This window comes from Aplysia californica, unplaced genomic scaffold, assembly GCF_000002075.1.
Source record: "Aplysia californica isolate F4 #8 unplaced genomic scaffold, AplCal3.0 scaffold00391, whole genome shotgun sequence".
Taxonomy (NCBI): Eukaryota; Metazoa; Mollusca; class Gastropoda; order Aplysiida; family Aplysiidae; genus Aplysia; species Aplysia californica.
The window spans coordinates 60313-85748 of NW_004797661.1; the positions used below are offsets into that span (position 1 = coordinate 60313).

A 25436-nucleotide genomic window follows, 5' to 3' on the forward strand; every position below is an offset into this window, starting at 1 on the left:
AATCCCAACACAAAAGTACAAAAATCTACCTTTCTTTGAAGTCCACTGTAAAAAATGAAATCTTCCAAAAACATGAGAACATTCAGGACATCTTGGGACATGGTAGGGTCCTTTGCGCTGTGAAAAACAGAAACATTCAAATACATAATATGTTTTTAATCTTAACGATAATCCTTATATTGACTTACTTGTCAAGTGGAGAATAGGTGGAAATCATTCCAAATTCAAATATATACATTAATGATAAGAAACCTTCAAGTATTTTAGATTTTGATAAAAACAAATTATTAATCATTCATCTGAAAGCAATTTGAATTTGAATTTTCAAAATTGTGCTATGACAGATTGCATGTTTTTGCTAGGTATGCTTTTTGGGCCGATGAAAAAAGAAACAAGCAGGAGCATTTTTCATCAACTTCTTTTTCATCAACTACAATAAAGTCATTTGCATGATAATTATCAGCGTCCCTGTGAAGACTGACACAAGCTTTATAGTTTGAGAGGATTCAATTGTCTGGGGATCTGTATTTTTTTCTCTCTCACAGAAGAAAAAAAAGTGGGAGTGTTTTTTTTGGGGGGGGAGGTAGTGAGTAAAGAAGAGGTTTACGGAAAGGAAGAGAAAGAAAATATGTGTGTATGTACCCTTGTATGTAAAAGCAGAGTTGTTCCTGAGTATACTCTTAGTCTGTGTTATAAAGATTACCTTTCACAACAAACACAATATAGAAAAAAAAGCAAAAGAAGCAAGCAAAGACAGCCCACAAATTTACCAGAAAAAAAAGAGAGAAATAAAAGAAAAGGATCACAAGCTTCTCTTTGGTGACAAAAGCACCATTGCCTCACCTGCCCATCGCCTCGACCATGGAGCGCACATATTGACCCAGAAAGGCCAGGAAGATGTTAGTGTTGTCGCTGTGTGACTGTTTCAGTAGCGTGTACACTCCAACAACACAAGGAGGTGCGTCAAGAGGGTCTGCAGGCTTCTTGCAGATCAGAGAATCTGAATAAATATGGAAACATATAAATAGTTTTTTGTTGATTGAATGCTTATGACCGCAATATAATGAAAAATGGCACATTTCTATTCAATAGTTTCATGATGTTTAATTTGGGGGGGGGGGGGGAACAGTAGTACCTCCCTAATCAGAGTGAATTATTCTGAAATTGACTAAGCACTCCATCACAAGAAATACAGGATAATAAAAGACAGTCGAATTTGCTATTACAGCCACCTGTTCAAGAAAGTCACTTGTACAGACAACAACTTCCCTATCCATATCCCCCTTGCATTTTAAAAATATCATAATGATTACAAATCCACGAATGGAAAAGTAGGTAAAAAATAGACTCATCTAGTTTGTAGACTTGAAACTGAGGCCACTTTCATCAAGTTAAACATGTCTTTTTTAATTTTATATAATAAATTGTACAAACCAAACCTATAAATTTCATATCTATCAATGTCCGTTGGGCTAAAATTTGAGTACTAACTCATTTTGTCAGCACACCTCACATATACTGACAAGCACTTACCAATGGATCTGTTGTAGCACAGCTTGTTCAGATGCCACAAGGTCATGAGGAATGTGAACAGGGAAAAGTGAGGCAACCTTGGTGTAGTGATGTAAATCTGAAAATATTGTAAAGAATTATTTAAAAACACATCTGAAACCACAAAAGTCACTGATTTCATGACCAGCAACGTAAGCTAATGATGACAGGGGTAATGTGTGTGGGTTTCAAAATTTTGAGATAATTATCTGGAACTCCAGGCAAAGGTCAGTTCTTATGAGAAAACAGAAAACAAACACTATGCACCAAGCCTAAATATGGACTCCACAAAGAGATAAAGAAACACAAAGAGAGGTGGGCTTAAAGGTACTTGGAGGAGGGATATAGCTTCCGTTTTATTTGTTAGTTTGAGTAAAGAGAAGCACATTGACACAATAATCATGGTAATTTAGTGCTGGGAAAAAGTAAGATAGACAGAAACAACAGAGGTAAAGTAAGGAAGTGGGACCTACCCCGGGTGCCCTCTAATCACCCGCACAAATTCGGACTTCAAGAAACGGGATACAGAAGTACGGAAGTGAAGGCTATACCCCAGGATAGAAATAAACGAAAAGCTCTTACTGACTATTTTTTTCAGTTACTTGAGCAAAATCTATCGCCACGCTCATAAGATAATTGCTGAAGTCATTTTTGGCTAGTTTACAATTTTTCGTTCTCAAATGAAGAGCAGAGCCATCTTAGTAACATAGTTCACTTGGACAAAGGAATAATCCAAATATAAAAAATATAAAATCGGTTGAATGTATCAAAATTCAAACATTTCATAGAGTCAATTGTTCGGAAGAAACGGCTAAAAATGATTTTGGCATTTATCTTAAGAGCACAACGATATGGGGAAAACACAGACTTTCCGCAGTGGGTTGTGGAATCCTGCTGCCTCCAGGTAGCTGGTGAGCTCGTACATGAGCGGGTTCTCCTCCTTGGGGTATGGTTTGGTTGGGTCCTGGTAGTGCTGCTCAATGTCGGCCAGGAGGGAACTGTGAGAGAGGCAGGCCGCAAGTGAGAAGGGGGGCGTGTTTCTTCAAATTTATAAATTACAACAAGCTTCTTCTTTGTTCTTCTTCGCGTTCTCCAGCAAGAAATTACTACGATGAGGAACTTTATTTGTCTCACAGAAAGACCACAGACGAGGATACTCTGTGAAAAACCTCTCCCCATGGGAATCGAACCCACATCTACTGCACATAATGGTAAAGCACCAAGTCCCTACAACATAGACACCAGTCATTTTAGCCTGAGTCTCTCTAAAAATGTGCTGTAATAATATACCCAGGGAAATTTGGTCAAACCCATACTTGACTATCAAAAGTTATGTTCCACATTGAGAAATTCATGCTGTTCTTTTGCCCAAAGGTAAATTTCAGAGGCTACGGATATGTAATTAAAACCCTGAAACCTTTGAAAAGACCTCAGTCTTTTTTTCTTCTCTGTGATACAATATCAGCATTTAATGACACATATGTACACAGAAAAATAAAATTGTGTTAAAAATGTTAAAGAAAAAGTCTGCATAATAAAAATGGGATGCATGCTGTCTTACTTGTTCATTGTCTGCAAAGAGCTGGAAAGGAACTTTGAGTCAAACTTGCAAGAGGTGTTCAGCTCATACGCAATCTGTCGCCTCAGCAACTGCATCTGTCCAACCTGCAAACAAAGCAAACATAAACTCACATCAATGTCTAAATTGTACTTTAATGTGACTCACAATTGCGAAAAATAGACCAATATCTGAACAGCCATCGGAGATAATAACCCCCCCCCCCCAACAAATTTACTACTATTACAATACCCATAAAAGACTGACTTGATGACAGACTCAATTTGAACTGATCAAAAATTCAAATAGAATACGGAAGGTATAATATAAAGGGTTCCCTAATATAAATTCAATCAGATCAAGTTAGAGGGTTTGTGATAAAACCTCTCACAAGACAATTTCAAACTAAACAACTTTACGATGAGAGTAAAATTGATATTGAGCAACACATAGGCAACACGTATTCACATGAACCTTAGTACATTTGAAGTAGGGAGGGAGGGACAGAGACAGAAGAAAGACGAGAGAGAGAGGGAGAGAGGAAAAGAGACAGAAAGCCAGAGAGAGCGGGGGAGGGAGAGAGAGAGAGAAAGAGACAGACAGACAGACAGACAGACAGACAGACAGACAGACAGACAGACAGACAGACAGACAGACAGACAGACAGACAGTTTACCCTGGTGATAATGTCCATGAAGTGAGGTAGAATCTTCCCAGTCTTGGACATTGCGTGCGGGTAGAACTTCTGAGGCTGGCCTGTGGAGAGTACAAGAAAGATTTCCCTCTCTTAAATGTGTGATGAATTGTTTTTCTCTCTCTCTCTCTCTCTCTCTCTCTCTCTCTCTCTCTCTCTCTCTCTCTAAAATGACCATTTTCCAGCAAGAAAGTAGGCTTTAGTCAAAGCTTAGTTTGTAGCACATTGGGCTACTAGTGGCCTTGGTTCAAATTCTCAACAAGCCCTGTAGCAAAAAAACAACAACCCGACAACAAAAAACAAATTGGGAGTACACTCAATATTGCCCAAAGAGATGTACATAAAATTGCCAGGAGAGAAGACAAAGCCAGAAAGAACTACATTACAAAAATGAATCGTTCAGATGAAAACGATAAAGAGATATTGAATTACTGTTTAAAAAAATCCATTTCACAATGATTTGATCAGATACACACTTAAGAGGAAGAGAAAATAGTTCAGACTAAATCTAACTTCAAAACACATTCACAATATTTAAGAAAATTATGATGTCACTTACCAAGAAGTCCCTGCAGTGGATTCATTGTTTTTATCAACTGAGAGAAGTTATCCATGAGGTTCTTGTCTTTTAAGACTGATCTTTGAAGACTCAATTGGAATGTTTGCAGCTCTTTGACAATCATGAAGCAGAACAGGCGGTCCAAGCCTGCAAGACCAAAACTGCCTACTGCCCTCTGAAAAGGAAAAAGTTCGGAGAGTAAACATAGGTAGCGTAAACACCTTGGAGTAACTATATAGGGAGAGGCCCTAACGTTGCGTCGCCCGCTCAACAGTTCCAACCAAGTTGAAGCCGAAAGGGCGGAGCTTATCGGGCCTGCCGCCATCTTTGTAAGTTCAAAACAATGCAGCGTACGCAGCGTAATCTCCTTTCAAAACAAGCTGCTCGGACTCCATTTTCTCTCAAAATTTCTTTGTCAATGTTAATTACAGCATTATAAGCACTCACGTACAGTTGTAATGTAATAAGGATGTTAACAAATCTTACTTGCATCAAATTTCCAGCTCATTTAGTCGAATATTTACAGTAATACGTGTACTATGTATACACATTGTGATGGTAAGATATTCTGTTTTACATGTTTTAGAGACAAAATTGGGATAATAAGGATCAAAACAAAATTATAAACGGGATGATAACATTTGCTGAGTTTTTGGTAGTCGAACTTCATTATTTTTACAAAAAACGAAGACTTCTTGATAGTAACAATATAAGGACAGCAAGAAATCTTACTTGCATCAAATTACCAGCTCACTCAGTCGAACATTTGGTAATACATGTACTATGTATACACATTGTGACGGTAAGATAATTTTTTAAAACTTGTTTTAGAGAAGAAATTGGAATAATAAGGATCAAAACAAAAATATAAACGGGATAACAAAATTTGCAGACTTTTCGGTCATAGAACTTCATCAGTGCAAAATGATGTCATCACTGACATTATTTTTTACAAAAAACGTAGTCTTCTTGACTTAAACTTACAACAGAATATATTTCTAACAAAATTGAAAATGATTACACAAAAGATGGTAGTGAGGGTGGGATGGGATGGGCGAAGAATATGAGGAAGGAGAGGGCAAGGAGGTAGGGGCAGAAAGTGGAGGTGAAAGCAGACGAAAGAGAAAGTAGAATTTTAGAGAACAAAATTTTTCCGTCACTACTCCTATTTGAACCCAGGACCTTTGAATGAGAGGCCCACCGGACCCGAACGCTACGCAAACTGCCATTCGGTTGACACTAAGTTTACAACTGAGAGAACTGAGCTGATCTCACAAACATGGCCGACCGTCGTCTGCAGCGGCTTCACGTTACGCGACTCGCGGCCTCTCCTATTATAGTTCCTCAAAGGTAAACACGGCCTCGCCGACCGCATGGTATCGGTGAAATCGGGGTAATTCCGATCGCTGTTTCTTTGCTCTTTCGCTATAAAACACCAAATGCCGTACACCTTGTAAAAGTTCAGCTTTTCCTCGTTACAATGGTGTAAGTTGTTTATATGTCCGATTATTAGGAGCTGGAGAATTGCTAAGGAAAGCGAAGCCCCTCGCAGTCGGAATGCGTGGTCGGCCGGTTAAAAAATTGACACGCATGCATTCAAATGCTTCGCGGAACGAGGGATGATTAAATACCGCCTTTTCATTGGCGCAGAACTGTAGAGCTTTAAACGGGCTTTCCCGTGGTATATATTTGGTCTTTGGTGTTTAAATAGAAAGCCTTTAAAAATACTGTCAAAATTTTAAAAGATCATATTTTACACGAAACATGTAAGACACTGGCTTAAAAAAGGCATTAATTAAAAGATTAGTTCATTTCCTATTAGAATATAGTAATAAGCGTGGAATTATTTTTCATCAATCCTTCCGCGAGACTGGGAAAGCATGTGACCCCGCACGCGGGGTACACTAAGCCGACTCACTCGCCGCGGGGGCTGGTACGGCCCCGGCAGGTCAACGCTCGGGGTTTTTGTCGAAATAACAACAGATCATCGTGTTTGAGGCGAAAAAATACTGATTTGTAATGATCTCACAGTCTTGAAAAATATTAGGCTCCATACATTTGTTATAGTGATTGTACTCTGTTAATTGGAGATGTTAAGTGCACTTGGTACTCTTTTATTATCTGTCAAACATGGGGTTGCAGCCAGTGACTGACTTTAACAAATTTGATCAAATTTTAAACAACTACCATTTTCTAAAAAATTGACTGAGAGGTTAAAGAACGGTACCAAAATGTTCAGTGGATATAGGCCTATCAAATGGAACAGATAAATTTGGCATACAGCTACTTTGAAAATTTAGTTTCTGGTACCTACATTAACTGTTTAAAAACATTTTTTTCAAAAAGTTCTATAAATCAAACCTTTGGATGTGGTTAATTCCATCCTATTAGAGTAATCTTGGACTGTTAACTAGGACCAAAAAAACCCCCACCAATCGTACAATAGTCACTTCTTTACCCCCCAAAAAATATTAAAAAATTTAAAAAAATAATTTCATAATAATTTAAAAAATCAGACACTAATCAGACAAAACAAGAAACATGAAAATGATATCTTCTTAGTAAAAACAATGAACCACAAAGTGGGTCAAAAAGGGCAAAACTTATATGAAAACCACTTAGGATAATCTTACGTGGATTTTGGCGAACAATGTTCTGTTGGTGATTTCTTGCTTTGTTTTCAGGTCATACCAAGCTTTCATCTGATCCACGTATGAGGTTGTTCTGAAAGTAAACAATGAGAATACAATATAAGTTTTAGACCATGGCATTATAGGGCAAATAGAAGAAGACAAGCTGTGGAAGAAAAGGAATACATGCTCAGAGAAATGAGTGAGGATTATAGTACACAACAATAAATAAAAGATAACCTTTACATAGTGGATATCCCAACTTACAAAAAGGCTGTAAGTGCTTTAGACTTTATCAGTACACTCAGAGACGCAGTAACATCCTGAAACATTCTCAACTTCTTGGGAAGCACCGGTGCTAGCTGCCACTTAACAGCCATTCAAATGCAAACACACAAACAAGACCTTTGAATGTCATGGCAAGGTACACAATCCCACTAGGGTGAAGGGAGAAAAATTTGTGTCAATGTCCTTCTCAAGGACACATTGTGAGGTCCGGACCATGATTCCAACCCATGACTATATGGAGACAGAAGTCTATGCTACTTTTGCTGCTAAAGAGTGCAATGATAGGAAGTGAGCAAAGCAGTTTGTTCATGGCCAAGACAACCAGATAGTTGGGACATTTGAAGGAGGAGGGGGAGGAGGTGGAAGCATGTTAAAGACATCTAAAGATCTATACTTCACTTGCTCTGAGTATCCGTTGAAAATCCTTTTCAGTTTATATCGATTTAGACACTGGATCTCTTAGTAATATCCACCACTGATAGAGAATGAGTTGTAACATCATGAAAACCTAAATACACAACAAGCGCTTGGAACAGAACTTGATCTTGGGCCGACCATATTTTAGCTTGAAGTCTTATATTTATCCCTCTGAGAGAACAATACATTTTAAACAAAATTATGAGCAAGAACACTTACTTTGGATCTGTGATCCGCAGAATTTCTCGCGCCAGTCTTCCAACAAAGTTGACGCTTTCATCTACGGGAACAAACCGAGGGATTGGAATGGCAGTGGACTGATACACACTCTGCCAGTCTTGGATCTAAGCAGGAAAGAAGTTTTTTTAACAAATAAATCCAAATCTCAATGTCAGTTCAGTACATACTACAAAGGACATGCATGACTATCTTTCCAGAAGTATTTTTTCAATTTGAGGACTTTACCTTCTTGTTTATGCTGCCACTCAGAAATTGTAACATTTTCAGAATTTACAGAAATATTACCTAATAGAACATCACCACTTGTCCTTGGCTCAGCATCTTTGCCTTGGTTTCCTTTCGTCATATGTTCTCACTCAAACGTAAATTATCTTGCATTCAAGCATGACTTACTTGAACATATATATATCCACTGCCATTAAACTTGAAGCCAGAATGTAGATTTGAACTTGCAATAAAGGGGTTAAAAGACTTCTGGGAAGCTGATGGTCACAACATTGACCTGTCATGCAGACGTTAAAGCTTTAAATATAAATATAGCCCAAAAGATATTTCTCTTTATTCCTATGCTATTTTTCATCAGTCAAGGACCAAGTTCTGTGTATTCTAAAAAATTAAACAAGCTGTAATATTTCATGTTTTTGCAATTGCAAATATTTCCAGATGAGTGACACACCTAATCCAACACTTTGTTAGTTTGTTTCACACACTTAAGCATTTTTCTACGTCATTGTAATTCTGTGGGAGAACTCAAACTTTATAATCTTTGTAAAACTTTTGTTATAATGAGAACAATTCTGGCAAAGGACCAATGAGTCAACCTTTGTTCTGAGAAAGCTGTTGCACTCTTGTTCAACATTGTAGTTGATGATACGCGACACTTCCTCCTGCCAGATCTTGAGGCCGTAGATGTTCACGTAATCCTGAATGTACTCAAACGACCTCCGGAAACCATCCATTTGGTCTCCGAGAACGGTCAGTTTTGGCAGCAATTCATTGACCTGTTATGGAAGCAAGAAATTATCATAAATGCTTGAAAAACATCTTGAAAACTAGTAAAGAAAGGAGACATGTTCTTTTTACTTCAACAACATGAATCTTTATTCTTCAAGTAATAATGCATCAGTGTAACAGAACACTATGCCAACCACCCAGTAATACGGTTAAGATTTCAGACTTGCAATGATCACATTAGGGTTTCATCAGGTAGGATATTGTAAAGCTAGAAGAGTAATATACAATTTTCCCTTTAGTTCATAGAGTTGTAAATGGGTCCTAGACAATTGAAAGCAATAAAGATTGCACTTGAGAACCTAACAAGCTGCCACGCTGTATGTTCACTGAGAAAAAAGAACTTAAATAGTTATGCCTGATTAAAAATAGAAAGCTCAAAATTGATAACTTCAAATTATAGACATGAACTTCAAGAAATAATATCTTCTTTCAAAAGAATACTTGTTTTCATAACAAATGTTCTGTGTAAATATGTATGCCTTTGTCAAAGAACACTTTCACCACATACCTTAGCCTTGGGGTTGAAGATAAGCCCTGTGTGTAAGGCCTGGGAGACCTGCATGACCAGCTCTTTCCTGATACCGTCCTCCAGCAGCTGTTTGGGGTCAATCTGGGTAGGACACGCAGACAGTTGAAAATATACATTTCTTTCTCTCTTTCTTTCGTTTTTCTTTTTTTTCTTTTTGTAAGTGTTTTACAGTGCTCATAGCTGCATCATATTATATTTTAAGCATTTTCAGTTTAGTGGGAATTATTTTAGAATTTTGCTCGGGTGGCAGCTGAAGCCTACTCTTATCGATTTTAGGACTGCCAAGGGATCTTTAACGTGCGCAATTTGCACACGTGACCACAAAGATTTTTTCACCCTTATCGGAGAAGAAGACTATGTTTTAGATCTTACCTACCCTTGGGTCAGGGGTGTGGCGGTAAAACAGCAGTAAGAAGGAGCCAAGGAGTAGCAGTACAAAGGCAACAGAAAGAGCCAAGAGCCCAGAGGAGGGGGCAAAAGGGGGGGGGGGTAAAAAGTGGTGACGAAAGCAGACGGCACAACAAGGTTCAAGAGCATGAAAGGAGGTGAAAGGAGAAAATTTTTAGAGAAAAAATTTTTCCATTGCAGTCAGGTATCGAACCCGCGACCTTTTAAATGTGAAGAAAACACCTTACCTCTATACCATGAGAGCACCCAAATACCGATTTTAAGATTGAAGAAGGGTCCAAGGTATGTACCACAAAGGTACAGATGACACTGGGTCAAATCCTCAATGAAGCATTTTATAAACTTGGTCTTAAGGCAAGGGAGTTTTCAAGGCTCTCCATCTACTTGGCTGAGTCCTATTGGGGATGAATATTATATTATGAACTCTCCCCCTCCCCCCCCTCCCTACTCCATCTAATAATCTGACAGAGATAATAATAATAAAAACAGATAGCATTTGTATAGCGCAAATTTCTGCTTAACAGCAAGCTCTATGCAGCAATGTATATTACTACCCGGGCAGACCTGGATAGCATTTTGAAACAATCTCAACTTCCTGGGAAGTATACAGATGGGAGAGGAGTTAAGCCCACACCAAACTTTTACCTAGATCAGCATCTTGAGGGTCCCGTTGATTGAGTAGGTAAAAGACAGACACAAGTCTGTGAACAATGTCAAACAATCTTAGTGTGGCAGGTTTCATATGTGCTATACATCTGAAAACACATTAATGCACTAGCTGAAAAACAGGGTGTTGCTCTACCATGACAAGCAAGGCATTCTCCGCTATTCAAAGCAAGTACAATTTTTTTCTGCTTTATTCACAGCATTGTAAAATAAATCTCTCAATCAGGATCAATATAAATATTAATTCCTTTTGTTTGTTGTTTTTGTGCTATTTGCTTGCCCAGCAATGTAAGGGTTTTTTGGGGGCATATTAGCTGCCACTTATAATTAATGTCTAACAGTACTCAGAAAAAGAATGAATTTACCTTGATTATTCCCACAAGTGTGGTCTTCATCATGAGGATTCCCTCAGTGAACACAGAAATGGCATGTGTAAGTCGGGCAACCTGAGAGAAACATGATTATCTTGTCTTTAAAGGAAAAGCAGAAACCCCAAAACATACATCGCAACACATTACATTTATAAAAAGTTACGATATAATGAGTTATGCAAATCATTTTGTGTGTGAGTGTGTGTGTGTGTGTGTGTGTGGTGTGTGTGTGTGTGTGTGTGTGTGTGTGTGTGTGTGTGTGTGTGTGTGTGTGTGTGTGAGTGTGTGTGTGTGTCTGTATGTCTGTGTTTTGTGTGCATGTGTTCTGGCAAATTTTGGCTGTCCAAGGGACAAAGGAAATGCAGAAATTGCAGTAATAAGCACTTCAATTTTCATTTACACCCTTCAGGGAGGTCATGGAACGAAACAGATGTATTTTTGCTGCCATTAACATTATTATTAGCAAATGATACATATACTAAATTCATCTCAATTATGACACGCATAGAAAACACAAAAAGCATGCTGGTGATTCAGCACTGACTCATCTCACTCATAAATACTGTGGTGAAGTGCGAAAAGTTCAAAGCTCAGTACATTTCAACACTCTTCTTTCCCGTATAATATAAGTAAGTAATATCATACAAAACAAAACAAGACACAACACATTTCTTTGCTTTCTTTTCTTCCCCCAGTCCCAGTTTACAACTCAATAAGGAGAACAGGCCGTGTCTCACTTCATATCTCTCATCCAGCTGTGCGTATTCCTTCATCTTGTCTTTCTCCAAGCGAGTGGGAACTTCCTTGATAGAAGTGGTCTGGAGGTGGATGATCTTGGCCAGCAAGCTGAACATGGTTTGGGGGATGATCTGAGAACGAAAGAAAAAAAAGGAATAAAAATACCATTTCCATAAATCATAAAGAGGAAAACTTGGGTTACAATGAAACCTACAGGCCATACACAAAATAATTCAGTTTACATAAATGTCACTGGATCGATAACAACAACATAAATGTCACCATTAAAAAATATAATACCAACGGAGAATATAACAAAACATGTTGTTGTTGGTCTGCAGCAAGGAGAATTAAAGAAATGGGGTAAAGTACCTTCACTCAGGATGGAACATTTTATTCAGCTGAGTTGGGAATAACACCCACAACTTTTCTATTGCAATGACTTACTGCTCAACTATGGCACTACCAACAATGGAATATAAGTTAACAGCCCAGCAACATGCGACTTCAGGTGATGTGGTGGGCAGAACTGACATGATCATACTAGAAGTATTTTATCAGACTTCAAACTGAATAGTATATTTACAACTTTTAGAACTGGAATGTATTTTTCAGGAAAATGAGAATACTTATCAAAGTTGCGTGCTTCATCAAGAGAAAGCAGTTACGGCAGCTTTCATAAAGTTTAGACAAGGAACATTGGGGGCAAATCTGACAAAATTTCTTTAAAAAAGTGATCTTAAAAATGGTTCCTGATCATTTTTAACACTGGATGATGTGCATAGCAAAGAGAATGAGACAAAAATACAAATTGGGGGAGTATTCTTCCAACTGAAGTCATTCAATAGTGGGAGGAATGACAAGAAGATATTAGGTGTCATAAGACAAATTGCGTGAACTAATATAAAAAGACAAGCATTTTACTGTACTTTACATCTTTTACACCCCTTTGGAAAAAATAATATCATATTAGAAGGGGCAACCTTTCGTAATGTCTCGTTATACTGTTGATATTAATTTTTCTCTTTCATCATGCAATTTCTGGACCCTTGTAAAAACATAGATCAAATAACCTGAAGTTTTGTGGGACAAAAAGTTGACTTCTTTTCTAACGCAAAAATACTCACCAGCTAAGATATAATAATCAACTAGGACTAGACAGCCGAAGCACAATAGATAAGGAATTGAAGGTGCTGCATGGGACATGAACCAACGCATCATTCAACATATTATTTAGTTGTACTTTTGTTTTAGTAGCATCATTGTTCATTGTTTCAGGAAGCAACATCCCTGCACTCCGGACATGTCCATTGATGCTCTGTTGCTCTCTCCAAAATGTCGCTGAGGGTCTTTCCACAGATTGTGCCAGTGCATATCTAGTTGAACGTTCCTCTGTTCTTTCCAGCAAGGATGCCAGATTTTCCGCTTCCTTTTCATATTCCCAAAAGCATCATCCTCCCCAAGGCAGTACTGGCCTCTGCCTCCCTATCCTCCTCCTCAATCAGCTGGCGAGAGAGACATTTCAGGATTTCGACCCTATCTGGTTGAACTGTGTTGTCAACTGAGGTGGCCTCACCAGCCAGTCTGTCGGCTTTTTCATTTCCCGTAACACCTGCATGGCCAGGGCAGAAAATCCATGTGAGTGTTTTAGTAGCAGCATGTGTTTAACTGAGAGTCCTAGTTGATTATTATGTTTTAGCTGAAGGGTATTTTTGGATATCTAATATTAAACTTTACCTGTAAGACTTTCCTGACATAGGCCACAAGCTCCCCAGAGTAATACTGTGACACGCTGATCAGGTCCTGGCTGTTGGCCTGGTTGATTCGCATCAGAGGCAAATCCAGAGCAGAGCCCATCTGGATAAACAACAAAGAGAAAGATTAAGGAGATTTTTAAAAAGTATCTTCACCCTAATAGGTAACTGAAAGAGGAGGTACTTTGAATTGCACATCCATCTTTTATGGGACAAAATTAAACGACCATATAGGTCAAAGTGTGAAAAAAAACCAACAACAAAACACTGTGACTTTGATATTAAGACAAAAAAGACTTTAAATAGTGAGAATTAATCTTTTTCACTCACACAAGCCGACTTGACTTGTCTCTTAAAAGACAATGAGTACGTTTAAGTCATTAATCTAAAATAGTGCAACAAAAGTATCCAAAACAAACCTTGAGAAATGTTGCCCTCAGTTTGATGACTAAGGTTGGATCTTTCTTGATCCCTTGCTGCATGTATGTTGTGTAGCTGAAAGAGCAAAACAACAAAAAATTAGCATTGAAAATGAGAAGACCCCCCCCAAAAAAAACGTGGAAAAAAAAATACCCAGCAATGCACTTACTCATTTTGAAGATAAATTTAAGCCTAAAAACATTAGTACCTGAAAAGTGCTAAACATCCTCAAAATAGAATAAAGCAGTATAAAGGCAATGGCTTGCCGTCATGAGGGAGTGTATTAGTCTAAAAGTAAGGCACCTGCTTGCCTTCTGTGCCAAAGTACTTGGTTTGAATCTGGTTTCTGCAAGTAAAGTTGGAGAATGATTCTGCATGCTTTTTCCAAAGATTTGTCATATCTTTGATCCCAGGATAGGCTGGGATCAGGGCCTAGTCTTAGCAAGTACGAACATACTCCTGAGAATGAGAGGGGAGAGAAAAAAGGGGAACAGGAGGAGAAGAAGCAGAGGAAGAAAACAGCAGACTTGTACGTATGGTAATAATATACCTGTCCATTAGAGTCCAGGCATAAGAAAGGTCAGCCACAATCTCAATTGTGATGAGGACCTCCTCCTTGATGTTGATGGTTCGGATCATCTGGTGCAGGAACTGCCTCGTATCTGCCAGGAACTGACGCACCTGCAGGTTGCTCTCAAGTTGATGGAACTCTTGCACCTGAAGCAGAAAAGAGATTGTTGTAACTTAACCTCTCCATTTCCAAACTTCTGGCTACTCTGTGTGAGGAGCTGGGAATGAGGGTTGTGTCCTGGATTAAACGCAGCATTGATCCCAAAGTGCTACGTCTGACACATGGTTTAATTTGTTGACAGTATTATATTTTGCAGTGAGCAACCACAGCACAGTAAATGTGATTGAAGATCTTTAACAGGTTTTTTAAAAAGTGTTCTGATAAGCTCTACAAAGCCCCCCCCCCCGAAAGGGACACAAAGACTTGGAAGAATGACTGTAAATATCATAGATACATCAAAGACAGTAGTTCAGCGAGATATACCATACAAACCTTTAAATCTTTGCACTTTTAACATCTTTTTTTTCCCAACACGTGCAGATACAGAAATCAAGTAAAATTCTCGCAAAAAAAGTAACCCACCCACTTTCGGAAGGCATTTTCAGACCACTGAATAACAATTATAACAATAGCCAGATGAGGAGTCACATGAATTTCTGTCTAGCAGAGAAAAAAATATGTTGTTTTGTGAGTTTACCCCATGAAGTCTAGGCCAGTTTCTAAATCCATGCACTTCTGTTCAACTTTCAATGTATAGAAAATCCACGACACACAGATCAGTTCTATGGCGAATCCTTACCTCTTCCAGAGCTTGAATCAACTGAACAATTTTCCTGCCTGCAGAAGTAGAATCCTCGTAGCCCAGAGAGCCAATCTGGCGACTCATTTCAGCAAACCAAGCTTGTAGATTGTCTGAACAGAAAGAATCAAAATATAAATTTATATCATTTTAGGGGTAAGACCCAAGCATAAATAACATAGTTTTCTTCTTTTTTTCCCCATTGACTTACCAACAAAATATACCGCAAATACTTATCCATAAAAATTGTACATCTTGCTTTTGAGTCATACCTAAGAAAAAAAAAAGACTTTAAAAAGTGAAAATTGATCTCTCGACAGAAAGTTTAATAGCAAGGAGGCCATAAAGTAAAGACAACATACCGAAGGAACTATAATACACATACATACTTCTATAAAAGTTCATGGGAGTTATTCTATCATCAGAGGGGTTCCATCTCTTCAGGGTATGTGTGTGACAGATAGATTCATTGCCATAAAAGGAGTGGAAAGGGGGGGGGGGTTCTTTACCTACGTGGGTGACAGAAGATAGTGGGTATGGTGAAAGTGAAAGATCGGGAAGTCTTGGATAGAGAGAACAGAGAGTCAGAAAGAGAGAAAGAGAGAGAGAGAGAGAGAGAGAGAGAGAAAGAGAGAGAGAGAGAGAGAGAGGGGGGGGGGTGAGAGAGTGAAGGAGATAGGCACAAGTCCTCACCATTTTTCTCCACCCGTGTGAGAGGCTTAGTGCCAGAGTAGACTTCGCTAAGTTCTTGCATGCGCTCCGAACCCTCCTTCTTGTACTGCTCCCATTTGAGCTCCTTCTCACTCAGCATCTGTTTGAACATCTGAAAGGAAAAAGAAGGGAGGAGTGAAGATGAGCAGGATTGTTTTTTATGTCAATTTAGCACATTTTAGAGGTAAAAGTTGTCATTTATGTCAATTTAGAATTGAAATGGTCATGTTAAGGTCAATTTAGCACATTTCAGAAGTAAAAAGTGTTATTTTTGTCAATTTAGCATTGGAATGGCCATGTTAATGTCAATTCAGCACATTTCAGAAGTAAAAGTTGTCATTTATGGGCCACATTTCACATGCAACATATCATAATAGCATTGAAAATTTTTTTTTAGAAAAAAAAAAGGCCACATACACCAGGATGCATACCAACGATCTGCACAAAAAACATGTGATGCTTGAATTATAAACCCTCTGAGCCTTGCACATTGAGCATCTTTGACTCATACACCTGAGCTCTTTTGGGCTGACTGCTAAATGTACGCACTCATGTGTCCGCTACAGTCCATAAGGCTAGAGATAAATTTATAGAAGAAGCAAGGAGCTGAGTGACTTGAAAGTAAACAGATGAGTTTGGCAAATAAACACGAGCTTCTGGATTCACTTAATAGCAAAACTTTCCCCATTTTGTTCTCCCAAAAGAAATGTTTGCGCATGCGCAAAACACACACACACACACGTAAGAAAGAAAAAAAAAGCACTAACAAATTACACTAAAAAAGATACAACAAAAATCCCCCCCCACCCCTCCCAAAAATAAAAAATTAATAAATAAACAAATAAACAGAAAAACAACAACAAAAATCGGAAAAGGTACCTCCTTCAGCTTGAACTCAAACTGTGCAATATTTAGCAGCAGCTCAAACACAACCAGAGGATTGAACTTGCTGTCTGTCAGAACCTGCTCTCGGATCTGTTTGATCTTTTTGTTTAATTCAGCACCTGGAAAAAAGGAAAAAGTCACATGGTTTAAGACACTGAACATAAAAACAGTTTAAGGGACTAACTTCAACAGCGACAGACTCTGACAGCTACTCTTTGTTTGTGAGTCGGAAATAATCAAAGGAATATTTAAGTCAAATTAGTACACCAATCACACAGCTTACCATAGTCCTGCTTTCACTTGCTGTCTTTATTTGTTAAAATGAACATTAAAAAAACCCAAAACGACAGATATGGCAACAACTGAAAACAATCAAATATTGTATCTAAATATCTTATAACTTGAAATAAATTTCTATCAAATTCCATTTAAGCATGAAAGTGAGAGAAGATTGTACCCAAGGAAAAATACAGTAAGGAAAAGTTAACAAAACAAATGGTATATAGACATATTTTACTGATGAAAAAAAATGAAATAAAGCTTAAAATGTCAAAATACCACTTTTTTCTTTGAAAAGACTGGATGTTTTTATATAAAATGGGTGTTAAAGATAGACAACTTTTAGGTTCCGGGAGGAAAAACAATGAGAAAAAAAGTGAGGAGTGGAAGGTGGGGGGAGAACAAGGAAATGGAAACAAATAAACAAAATATGATTTTGATTAAATATGAAATATCCTCAAATCCTAACGCACATAGAGGCTGGTAAAAACTAAAGGGCCTTCCAAAAGGCAAAAAAAATATAGAACATACAAATTACTTCAAGCCCACAGGGCAGAGGTGTCAAACTCAATCACTCGGGGGGCCAAACTCAAATTGCACTTAAGGTTGCAGACCATATTTAATGAACACACACCGTGAAGCGAAAAGCTAAACTTTTTTTCAAAACAATGGCATGAATTAAAAGACAAAAAAGTTAAAATGATTACAAATCAAGGCATACAAATTTTCGCTCTTAAGCCAGTTTGTCGGAGCTGGATGTTTGGTATATTTGCTTGGCTACAAGTTTATTTATGTTTGGAGTAAGGTTCTGTGTTATGGTGATTCTCAGGATAGACTAATTAAAATTCTCTCGCAACCTGCTTTAGTTGTTCGCATGGCCGGATGTGGCCCACACAGGCCTTCGATTTGACACCTGAGCCCTTAATACTTTTCAATATCTCTGTCTCTCTATGTCTTTCTCTCTTTCTCACTCACTATGTTTCTCTCTCTCATTTGTTCATCTCAAGAATGGGGGAAAAATCATTTCCATCCAATCAATCAATGGGTTTCAATTCATATCTGCTGTCGTGGAGTTAAGTGCGCACTTACACGTACCAGAAGCATTTCTTAATTAGGTCAGCATAAAGTCTCCACTTCGCATCTCATTCTTTAATTTAACTTTTAAGCCCCTTTATATAGGAAAAACTCAACAAGAAGAGAGTCTGTCTACAACCATGTGTTTACACTCACAAAATGAAAATAAAAATGAAACAAAACAAAAACATTCCAGAGAGGCCCAGAAGAGAAAAACATCTGGCATAAGAATAGATCTAAACCTTTTGATACTCTGGGGAGGTTTCCCTTATTGTGCTCTATCTCTCCCTCTCCCCCTCCCCCACCCCCACCTTTTTCCTCCCCCCCCCCCAACGCTTCACTAAATCTGAGCATAGGTGAAAAAAACAGCACAGTCCCCGTTCAGAAAAGAAACCTGGACATCTTACTTTGTACTTAAATCAAATAGGTATGTGACAAACAGGGTAAATGTTTAAATGGTAGGAACATGACAATGAGGAATAACTTGATATAGAGGGATGAATTAAATCTTTCAAAACAATGGTACTAAAACAGACCTGCCAACCCATCCCAGTGATAACCAAAAAAAAAAAGATTTCGGAGAGTCCTCCCCAAAAAAGCAGTGTTCGAAAAAGAATAAGAGTCAGAGAATCCAGTAAAGATCATTTTATGAATTGACAGTTGTAAATAAAACAAAGAGCAAGCAAACTGATTGAGAGAACTGCAAGCAGCATACATTTCAAGTCACTCACATGAAGAAATCTATCCTATGGCTACATTAGTTTGAAGAAGAAAATAAAAATCCTTGGTGCTGTTTAGTTGATTAAGGATGAGGGAGGGCATTTCCTGACTCTGAGAGAAGTGAATCATAGTTCAGAAAATAACCGATATACAAACACAATGTCAAAACAAGGTGCATGAATTCGACATCAATTAAATCCAATAGCATCATCTGACTAAAATAAAGTATTAAAAAAATTGAGTTCTCTTGAAAAGCTGATCAAATGTTTTGAAGGCTAAACCCATCCACCCCTCTTTCCCCCCAAAACAAACAAGAATTTTGGGGTTGCTTGGCAGGTCTGTGATACATTTTCATTCTATAGGGAAAGGGCAGGGAAATAAATATTTGGGAAAAATAAACTTGCTTCTACTTCGATGTTACTTGCTTCGCAAAGTCATGAAGACAACAATGCACACATATATGTTTTAATGAATGATGAAGTGTATAGCCTCATAAGGCTGCTCTGGGATATTGTGGTATACAATATTCAAACACAAGAGCACATTCCTTCATACATGAATACAAATGCAAACATGCTCATCTCTAAAGAAAAATTAATTTACATAATCACTACACATCATGTGTGTACAGGTCACTTAGAAATACACACAGCTATATGTGAATTCATTGCTTACCCCTCTCCAAACTGCATTCACTTTTTACACTTAAAAAACCCCCAACCCAACTTGTGTATAAAACTTGACTGCATACACATGAAACACTCAACAACATTCAAATTCCTCGCACATAAACAGCTCAAACGCGAAAAGAAAAGAAAATCGACTGCAATCAGAGTGAATGATCACTTTATATACAATCAAACAAGATAATCTGAACAAAGGGTAGGAATTGGGAGGACAAAATTTCTAATATTCTAAATAAAAGAAAACAAAATGAGTAAGGGCTGGTGAAATGCACGTTGTAGGAGGACAAATTCTAAACTCCAAACGATTTTATACTTAAATCACTTACTGCGCCTGCATGATAGCAAAGGACATCTTGAAACCATTTTCAGAGATGACTGTCTAGGTGGAATGTATGTCGTAAGAGGACAAAATTCTAAACTCTAAATACAAGTAAATTTTTAAATTATGTACTGCACCTGCATGCTAGCAAAGGGCATCTTGAAAACAGTTTCTGAGATGACTGTTTAGAAAAAGTGTTACTTCTCATTAATTCTATTGGAAACTTGCCTGAATCTGGCAATCTTTCAAACAATACTTTTACACCATAGCTTAGTAAAATAGTAACATTAAGAACTGCTTGAGAATGCTTTTGACCTTAAGTGAACATTTTTATTGTGGGAAGATGTATTTTATGGTGGAATTTCACTGGGGTGTGAAAGGTGATGACTTAAACTCATTACCTGGCTGGTTGAAGCCTAAAACATATGCAAATAAGTTTAGTAGGATGGAAATGTTAGTGTCTAAATACAACAGTCAAAAATTAGGTTTGAAAAGTGCCACAGAGCAGTCATATGTAGACAACAACTTGGTAAAAAGGAAATAAACAAACCTTAAAAAGAATGTCAAAGAAGCATTAAACAAAAACAACAATATATTGCATAGAAAAACACTTTGCTTCCTGCTGTATATGCTAATAACATACATGCATGCAAGTTATTGAAAGCAAAGAGGTTTTTTTATATACAGAAAATGACAAAGTAATACACAAACTTGTACAGAATCAAAGAGGAGACCGGACCACACCTACTAAGATACTTAACAAGCAAGAGATTATTCTTTAAAAGACCAAGGACCAGATATTCTAAAACAGGTTTACTTTACTTTTTTTTGTCAATTCTTTATGAGTGAAAACACACTAACATGCACAGAGAATAGAAAATAATGAAGAAGAGAAATACATAATTTTTAAATAGGTGACTGAATAATTCGGAAACTGCATAAAAACCCAGAGCCCTCACAGTATGAAAACCAGTCACCTGTTTAAGAATATCAAGACCTCTAGTACTTCTGTATACACATTCACACACAAACACAAAATTTACTTGGTTGTAACGTTGATGAGTGCAACATGAGCCAGCGCAGAGTGACATTTCCCTCCCGGAGAACATTCATCAACTTTTGTATAGAGTCGAGAACAAACTCTTCCTTCAGAACACCTTCTTTCAAGTACTTGTTCAGCACGGGCTGCAGCTTCTCCACTTTTTGGGCATATTTAACGGACTAGGGAGAAAAATGTAGACAACATCAAACCATTAATGAATAAGAATTGACCCTAACATTAACTAAACATATATAAAATACTACAAATGTTAATTTGAACGCACAGGAACATTAAAACGAATTGATGGTGCTAAATCTAAACGTCATTCAGAATCTATATTTAAGTAGTTTGCATAGGATACTTATAAGAAAATTTCTTACAGAACACTGGATCAAATAAAAGGAGCAACATATAACAAAGTAGAATAATTGTAATCATTATCATCTTTTGTGTGCTTCTTTTCTTCATTAAATAGCAGACCTTAAATTGCTAGCTACACTGAACATAAACTTCAAAAACCTAAAATAATCGCGACACTATTTGACCCCTTCCTCCTCAACTATTGACAGACTTCATGACCATTTGCACTTTACCTGCTTGACTTATTATTAACAAAGTGGAACAGAGTAATGATATCAAGGAATAAAAAGAAGGCAAATTGACCTGACCAATGGTCTGGATTTAAGATAAAGTTTTTAAAAAAATATCAGTTCTTCTCATTCTTTCAGTGCTGACAGACAGACCATGACAACAAAATATTCACCACACAGATGAAAAAAAAAAAAAAGAAAAAAAAAAAGAAAAAAAAACGAGGACAGAAAATCGGTTAGCACCATTCACATTCACTCCACATAAAATAAGCCAGGCCAAGCAATCCATCATAAATGTCACAAAAATCTGAGCCAACTTTTGAGAGTGACAATCAAAAGGAGGACCTAACATACCTGTTCCCTGATGTTTGACACAGACAAAGTGTTATTCAGAGCAGTCACAGCAGACTTGTATGGAGCCCAGGCATCAAGCAGATTGACAGTCATACCCATGTATACACTGATCACCTGTAAATAAAAATCATGACAACAGTATCCATCAAACAATTTGTTTCAAGTTCTCAAAACAGACACAACAGAATCAGAAAGAATAGTCCTGGTGTGTATCAGCTACAATGTAGCACTGAGCAAGTGTAAGGGTGAGGTTGACTACCCACAGGTGTATTTGTTTTATAAGAACTCTGTCTACTTATTCATGCGCAATTACAGAAAAGAAACAAATGTCAATTCTCCACGATAATTTTCCTACTCTATTGAGACAAGACAAAAACCATGTCACACATAACAACTATGAGATACCCTTCACATTTATTTTATTCCTCATTGTGACACAGTCTCAGTACAGGAAAAAATCTGAACATTTACCCATTTCTAAATTTCTTTTTAGCCACAACACCATTCCTAGAATTAAAAGATGCAGAAACAACATCAGAGTATAAGGTATTACCATGATAAACCAAGAATATTGATACTTGGAAATGTAATTCACTAAAAGGACATTAAAACAGAAAGACAAAAGCAGTAATTTTACTACCATGTTTTGGGAAATATCCAACTGTTTTTAAAAATATTTTTTAAAACCAGTTGTTTGATATATAAGTTCTATTAACTCACCCAGTTATCAGGGAAATGTTTGTCCACAATTTCCCTCATCTTTGCCTGCTGTGCATTGAGGATGTCTGCCTGGAAATAAAGGATCACGTACAGCATGCTAGCCTGTGTGGCCAACGCTGTGCTGCGATGCTCAGGCTGCGGGAATGCAGCAATCTGGTTGTACAAGTCGTCTGATCGCAGACGGCCGATCACCATGTCCACAAATTCTTGATTGACTTGCACACGACTTAAAAAAAATAGGGGAAAAAAAGATTTATTTGGCTGGATTATGGCTCATGGCAGAACAAAGACATGAAAAAATATATAACAGTGTCTTTAAAAGTTTTTACATTTCGTCATGTGTCTTGAAAAAACTGAAACCACATCAATCACCAATATTGTACATTCATAAATTCTATAAAGAATTATAATGATTGTGAAAATAAGTACCGACAGCTTTGCCAAAATAAAATGACTGTTCTTGCATTCTCCAGATTCCGCATAAAGCAACATAGACTGTGTCCAGCAACTCAATAACATTATATACTTCAAAACATGCTCTTAATCAACAATTACATTAAATAGGTGTAAAAAAAAAAATTCTTACGAAAAGAATGATTCTGGGTAGTGAGCTGGCCTTTTTGCTCCTGGTGCGTTTGAAAACCCAGTGCTGCGCAAAAGTTTGCAGACATCGTCAATGTTGGAGTCACCTGCAGCTGCCTTCTGAGCACTGAAATAATTTTTTAAAACATAGGTTATATTTTAAAAAATATAACACAATGTATGTTTGATATCTCTCAAGAGTATGAAATTTTGCCCACGCATAGTCTTGGGGTCCAAACCTGTAGACGAGCTGGGTGTAAGTTCTGAGAAACCACACATGAAAAGAGCAATCATTACAAAATGTTACAAGCTAAATTTTTTAAAATTAAAAAAAAAATCCAAATATAACATGTATAACAATACAAATGAAAGTATTAATATGAAAAAAAAAACCCAACAAATAATCTACAATATGAACAAACACAGTGATGAAAAATGCAATATGTTTAGAATAAAAACAAGCTAAATATGGTATGGTACACATCCTTTTTCCTTCATTTCTACATGTTTAGGGGTAAGAACCTTCTTACCTACAAGGAAAAGCAAAATAAAAGTTGATTGAGGGACTCTGAAACCAGAATTTACCTTGTACACAATGGATACTTTCATTCTTTAAAAACGCTGTTTCAAGCTATCAGCTAAAGAGAATGAAAACTGGCGCTGAAATCGTTTCCTTTTCTCCCAATGTGTCTATGCACTATCTTGTTGATTAAAGTAAAATGACTTGTAATCAGGAAATACTTTGAAATAGATTTTCTGTTTGACATTTAACCCCTTCATTGTTGAGACATTTCCAACAGTACAGACAAGATAAAATGTGCATTCAAAAGAGATTTAAACACAAAGCTACACCTGCCTCTTTATTTAAGAATTTTAGCAACTTCACAAACCGTAGCTATGCCTAATAAAACTTTCTCCTGTAAACCTGCAGGAAAAATATAAGTGAGTTTTGGAGGATACAAACAAGTACTTAATATCACGTCTATTCAGCAGTATAGAAGTGAAGAGTACTCATCACCTATAAACAATTTTACATTTTAAAGAATCCAATTTATTATACGAAATCATGGAATATCAAACACAGACCTGTATCTGTAGTAGGAGACTAGAATCCTCTCTCTGACAACACCATCAATCCTTGTGTCAATGATGAGAAGCATGACCCCATACAGAAACAAAGACTCGCACTGTGATTTAAAACAAAAAGAAAAAGAATTAACACTGTCTAAAATTCATTCCATTCAAAGAATGCAATTTAACAGGTGTTACATCGTGATAACCGATATTTCTGCAGCACAAATCCAAGGGAGATTTCTATTTTTATTATTGTTATAGTAGAAGGTTTTACGGCGCTCACATCTGCATAGGGTCATATGACCGCTAAGGGGTGGGTGTCAACAGAGAAGTCCTTACAGGGAATCAGACTTACTCTGCTCACCTCTCTAGCTTCAACAGCACAAGGTCTGCTTCGGCCATCAAGGCACCCCGGAAAAAGCAGGTCACAAAAGTGACAAACATACAAAAGAAGTAGAGGAAAATGACAATAGTAAGGATTAGGAAAGAAAAAGCAGCAGTTCCCTGTCGATTTCTGTTTTAGTCTACTAACAGTAAGAAGGGTGAAAATTATTGCTGCCATAGTAAATGGTATCATCCAAATATTTATGTCAAAAACTTCTTGTCAAAAGGGTCCAAATAATACAGGAAATACAATCCCCAATGCTACTGTCCATTCCACAGCAGAAATCTGAAATGTCCACAGACACATGAAGACAAACTGGATCGAGAAGCTATTTATATGTGTGGAAGTCCTTGGGTACTAAAAGGTCCTATGGGCAAAGAACAAATTATAACACTTTTACATTTTTGTCCTTTCCTGCAGTAATATTAGGGATATCCTACATAAACGGAACCCCCCTAAAACAAACAAAACCCCCCCCCAAAAAACCCACAAACAAACAACCCATCCCCCTCCCAAAATAAAACAACAACAAACAAACAAGCAAAAAAACAAAACCGGGCTTTAATTCTTTGTGAAAAAATGCAGTATTTCAACAGGAAAAACAGACCAAGGGCAAGAACAATACATGACAAAAATATAATTACCATGAGTTGTTTGCCATCATCATTCAACAGAACAGACTCCATGGTCTGCTGGATGTACACTCCTTCCTCCAAGTCCTCAAGATAGCTAAAAAGGTTAAAAAAAACAACAAATAATTATGAAAACATTGAAAGTAATGGGTAATGTCTGGGCACACATATATATA

General features: G+C 37.3%; 1 protein-coding gene across 1 annotated transcript in view; it reads right to left on the reverse strand.

The window, feature by feature from the left end:
• Positions 1-25436, reverse strand: part of LOC101860590 (WASH complex subunit 5) — a gene marked incomplete in the record, with an annotated part of 30908 nt that overhangs the window by 2646 nt on the left and 2826 nt on the right. Inside the window, 25 exon segments of the mRNA XM_035971194.1 lie at positions 30-117; positions 844-1000; positions 1534-1630; positions 2420-2549; positions 3113-3216; positions 3786-3865; positions 4363-4537; positions 6996-7086; positions 7917-8041; positions 8759-8938; positions 9460-9561; positions 10920-11000; positions 11663-11794; positions 13401-13520; positions 13837-13912; positions 14388-14554; positions 15208-15320; positions 15901-16030; positions 16798-16922; positions 20925-21102; positions 21868-21981; positions 22588-22813; positions 23174-23296; positions 24256-24356; positions 25273-25357. Of these exon segments, the coding sequence (XP_035827087.1) occupies positions 30-117; positions 844-1000; positions 1534-1630; positions 2420-2549; positions 3113-3216; positions 3786-3865; positions 4363-4537; positions 6996-7086; positions 7917-8041; positions 8759-8938; positions 9460-9561; positions 10920-11000; positions 11663-11794; positions 13401-13520; positions 13837-13912; positions 14388-14554; positions 15208-15320; positions 15901-16030; positions 16798-16922; positions 20925-21102; positions 21868-21981; positions 22588-22813; positions 23174-23296; positions 24256-24356; positions 25273-25357 (3100 nt within the window).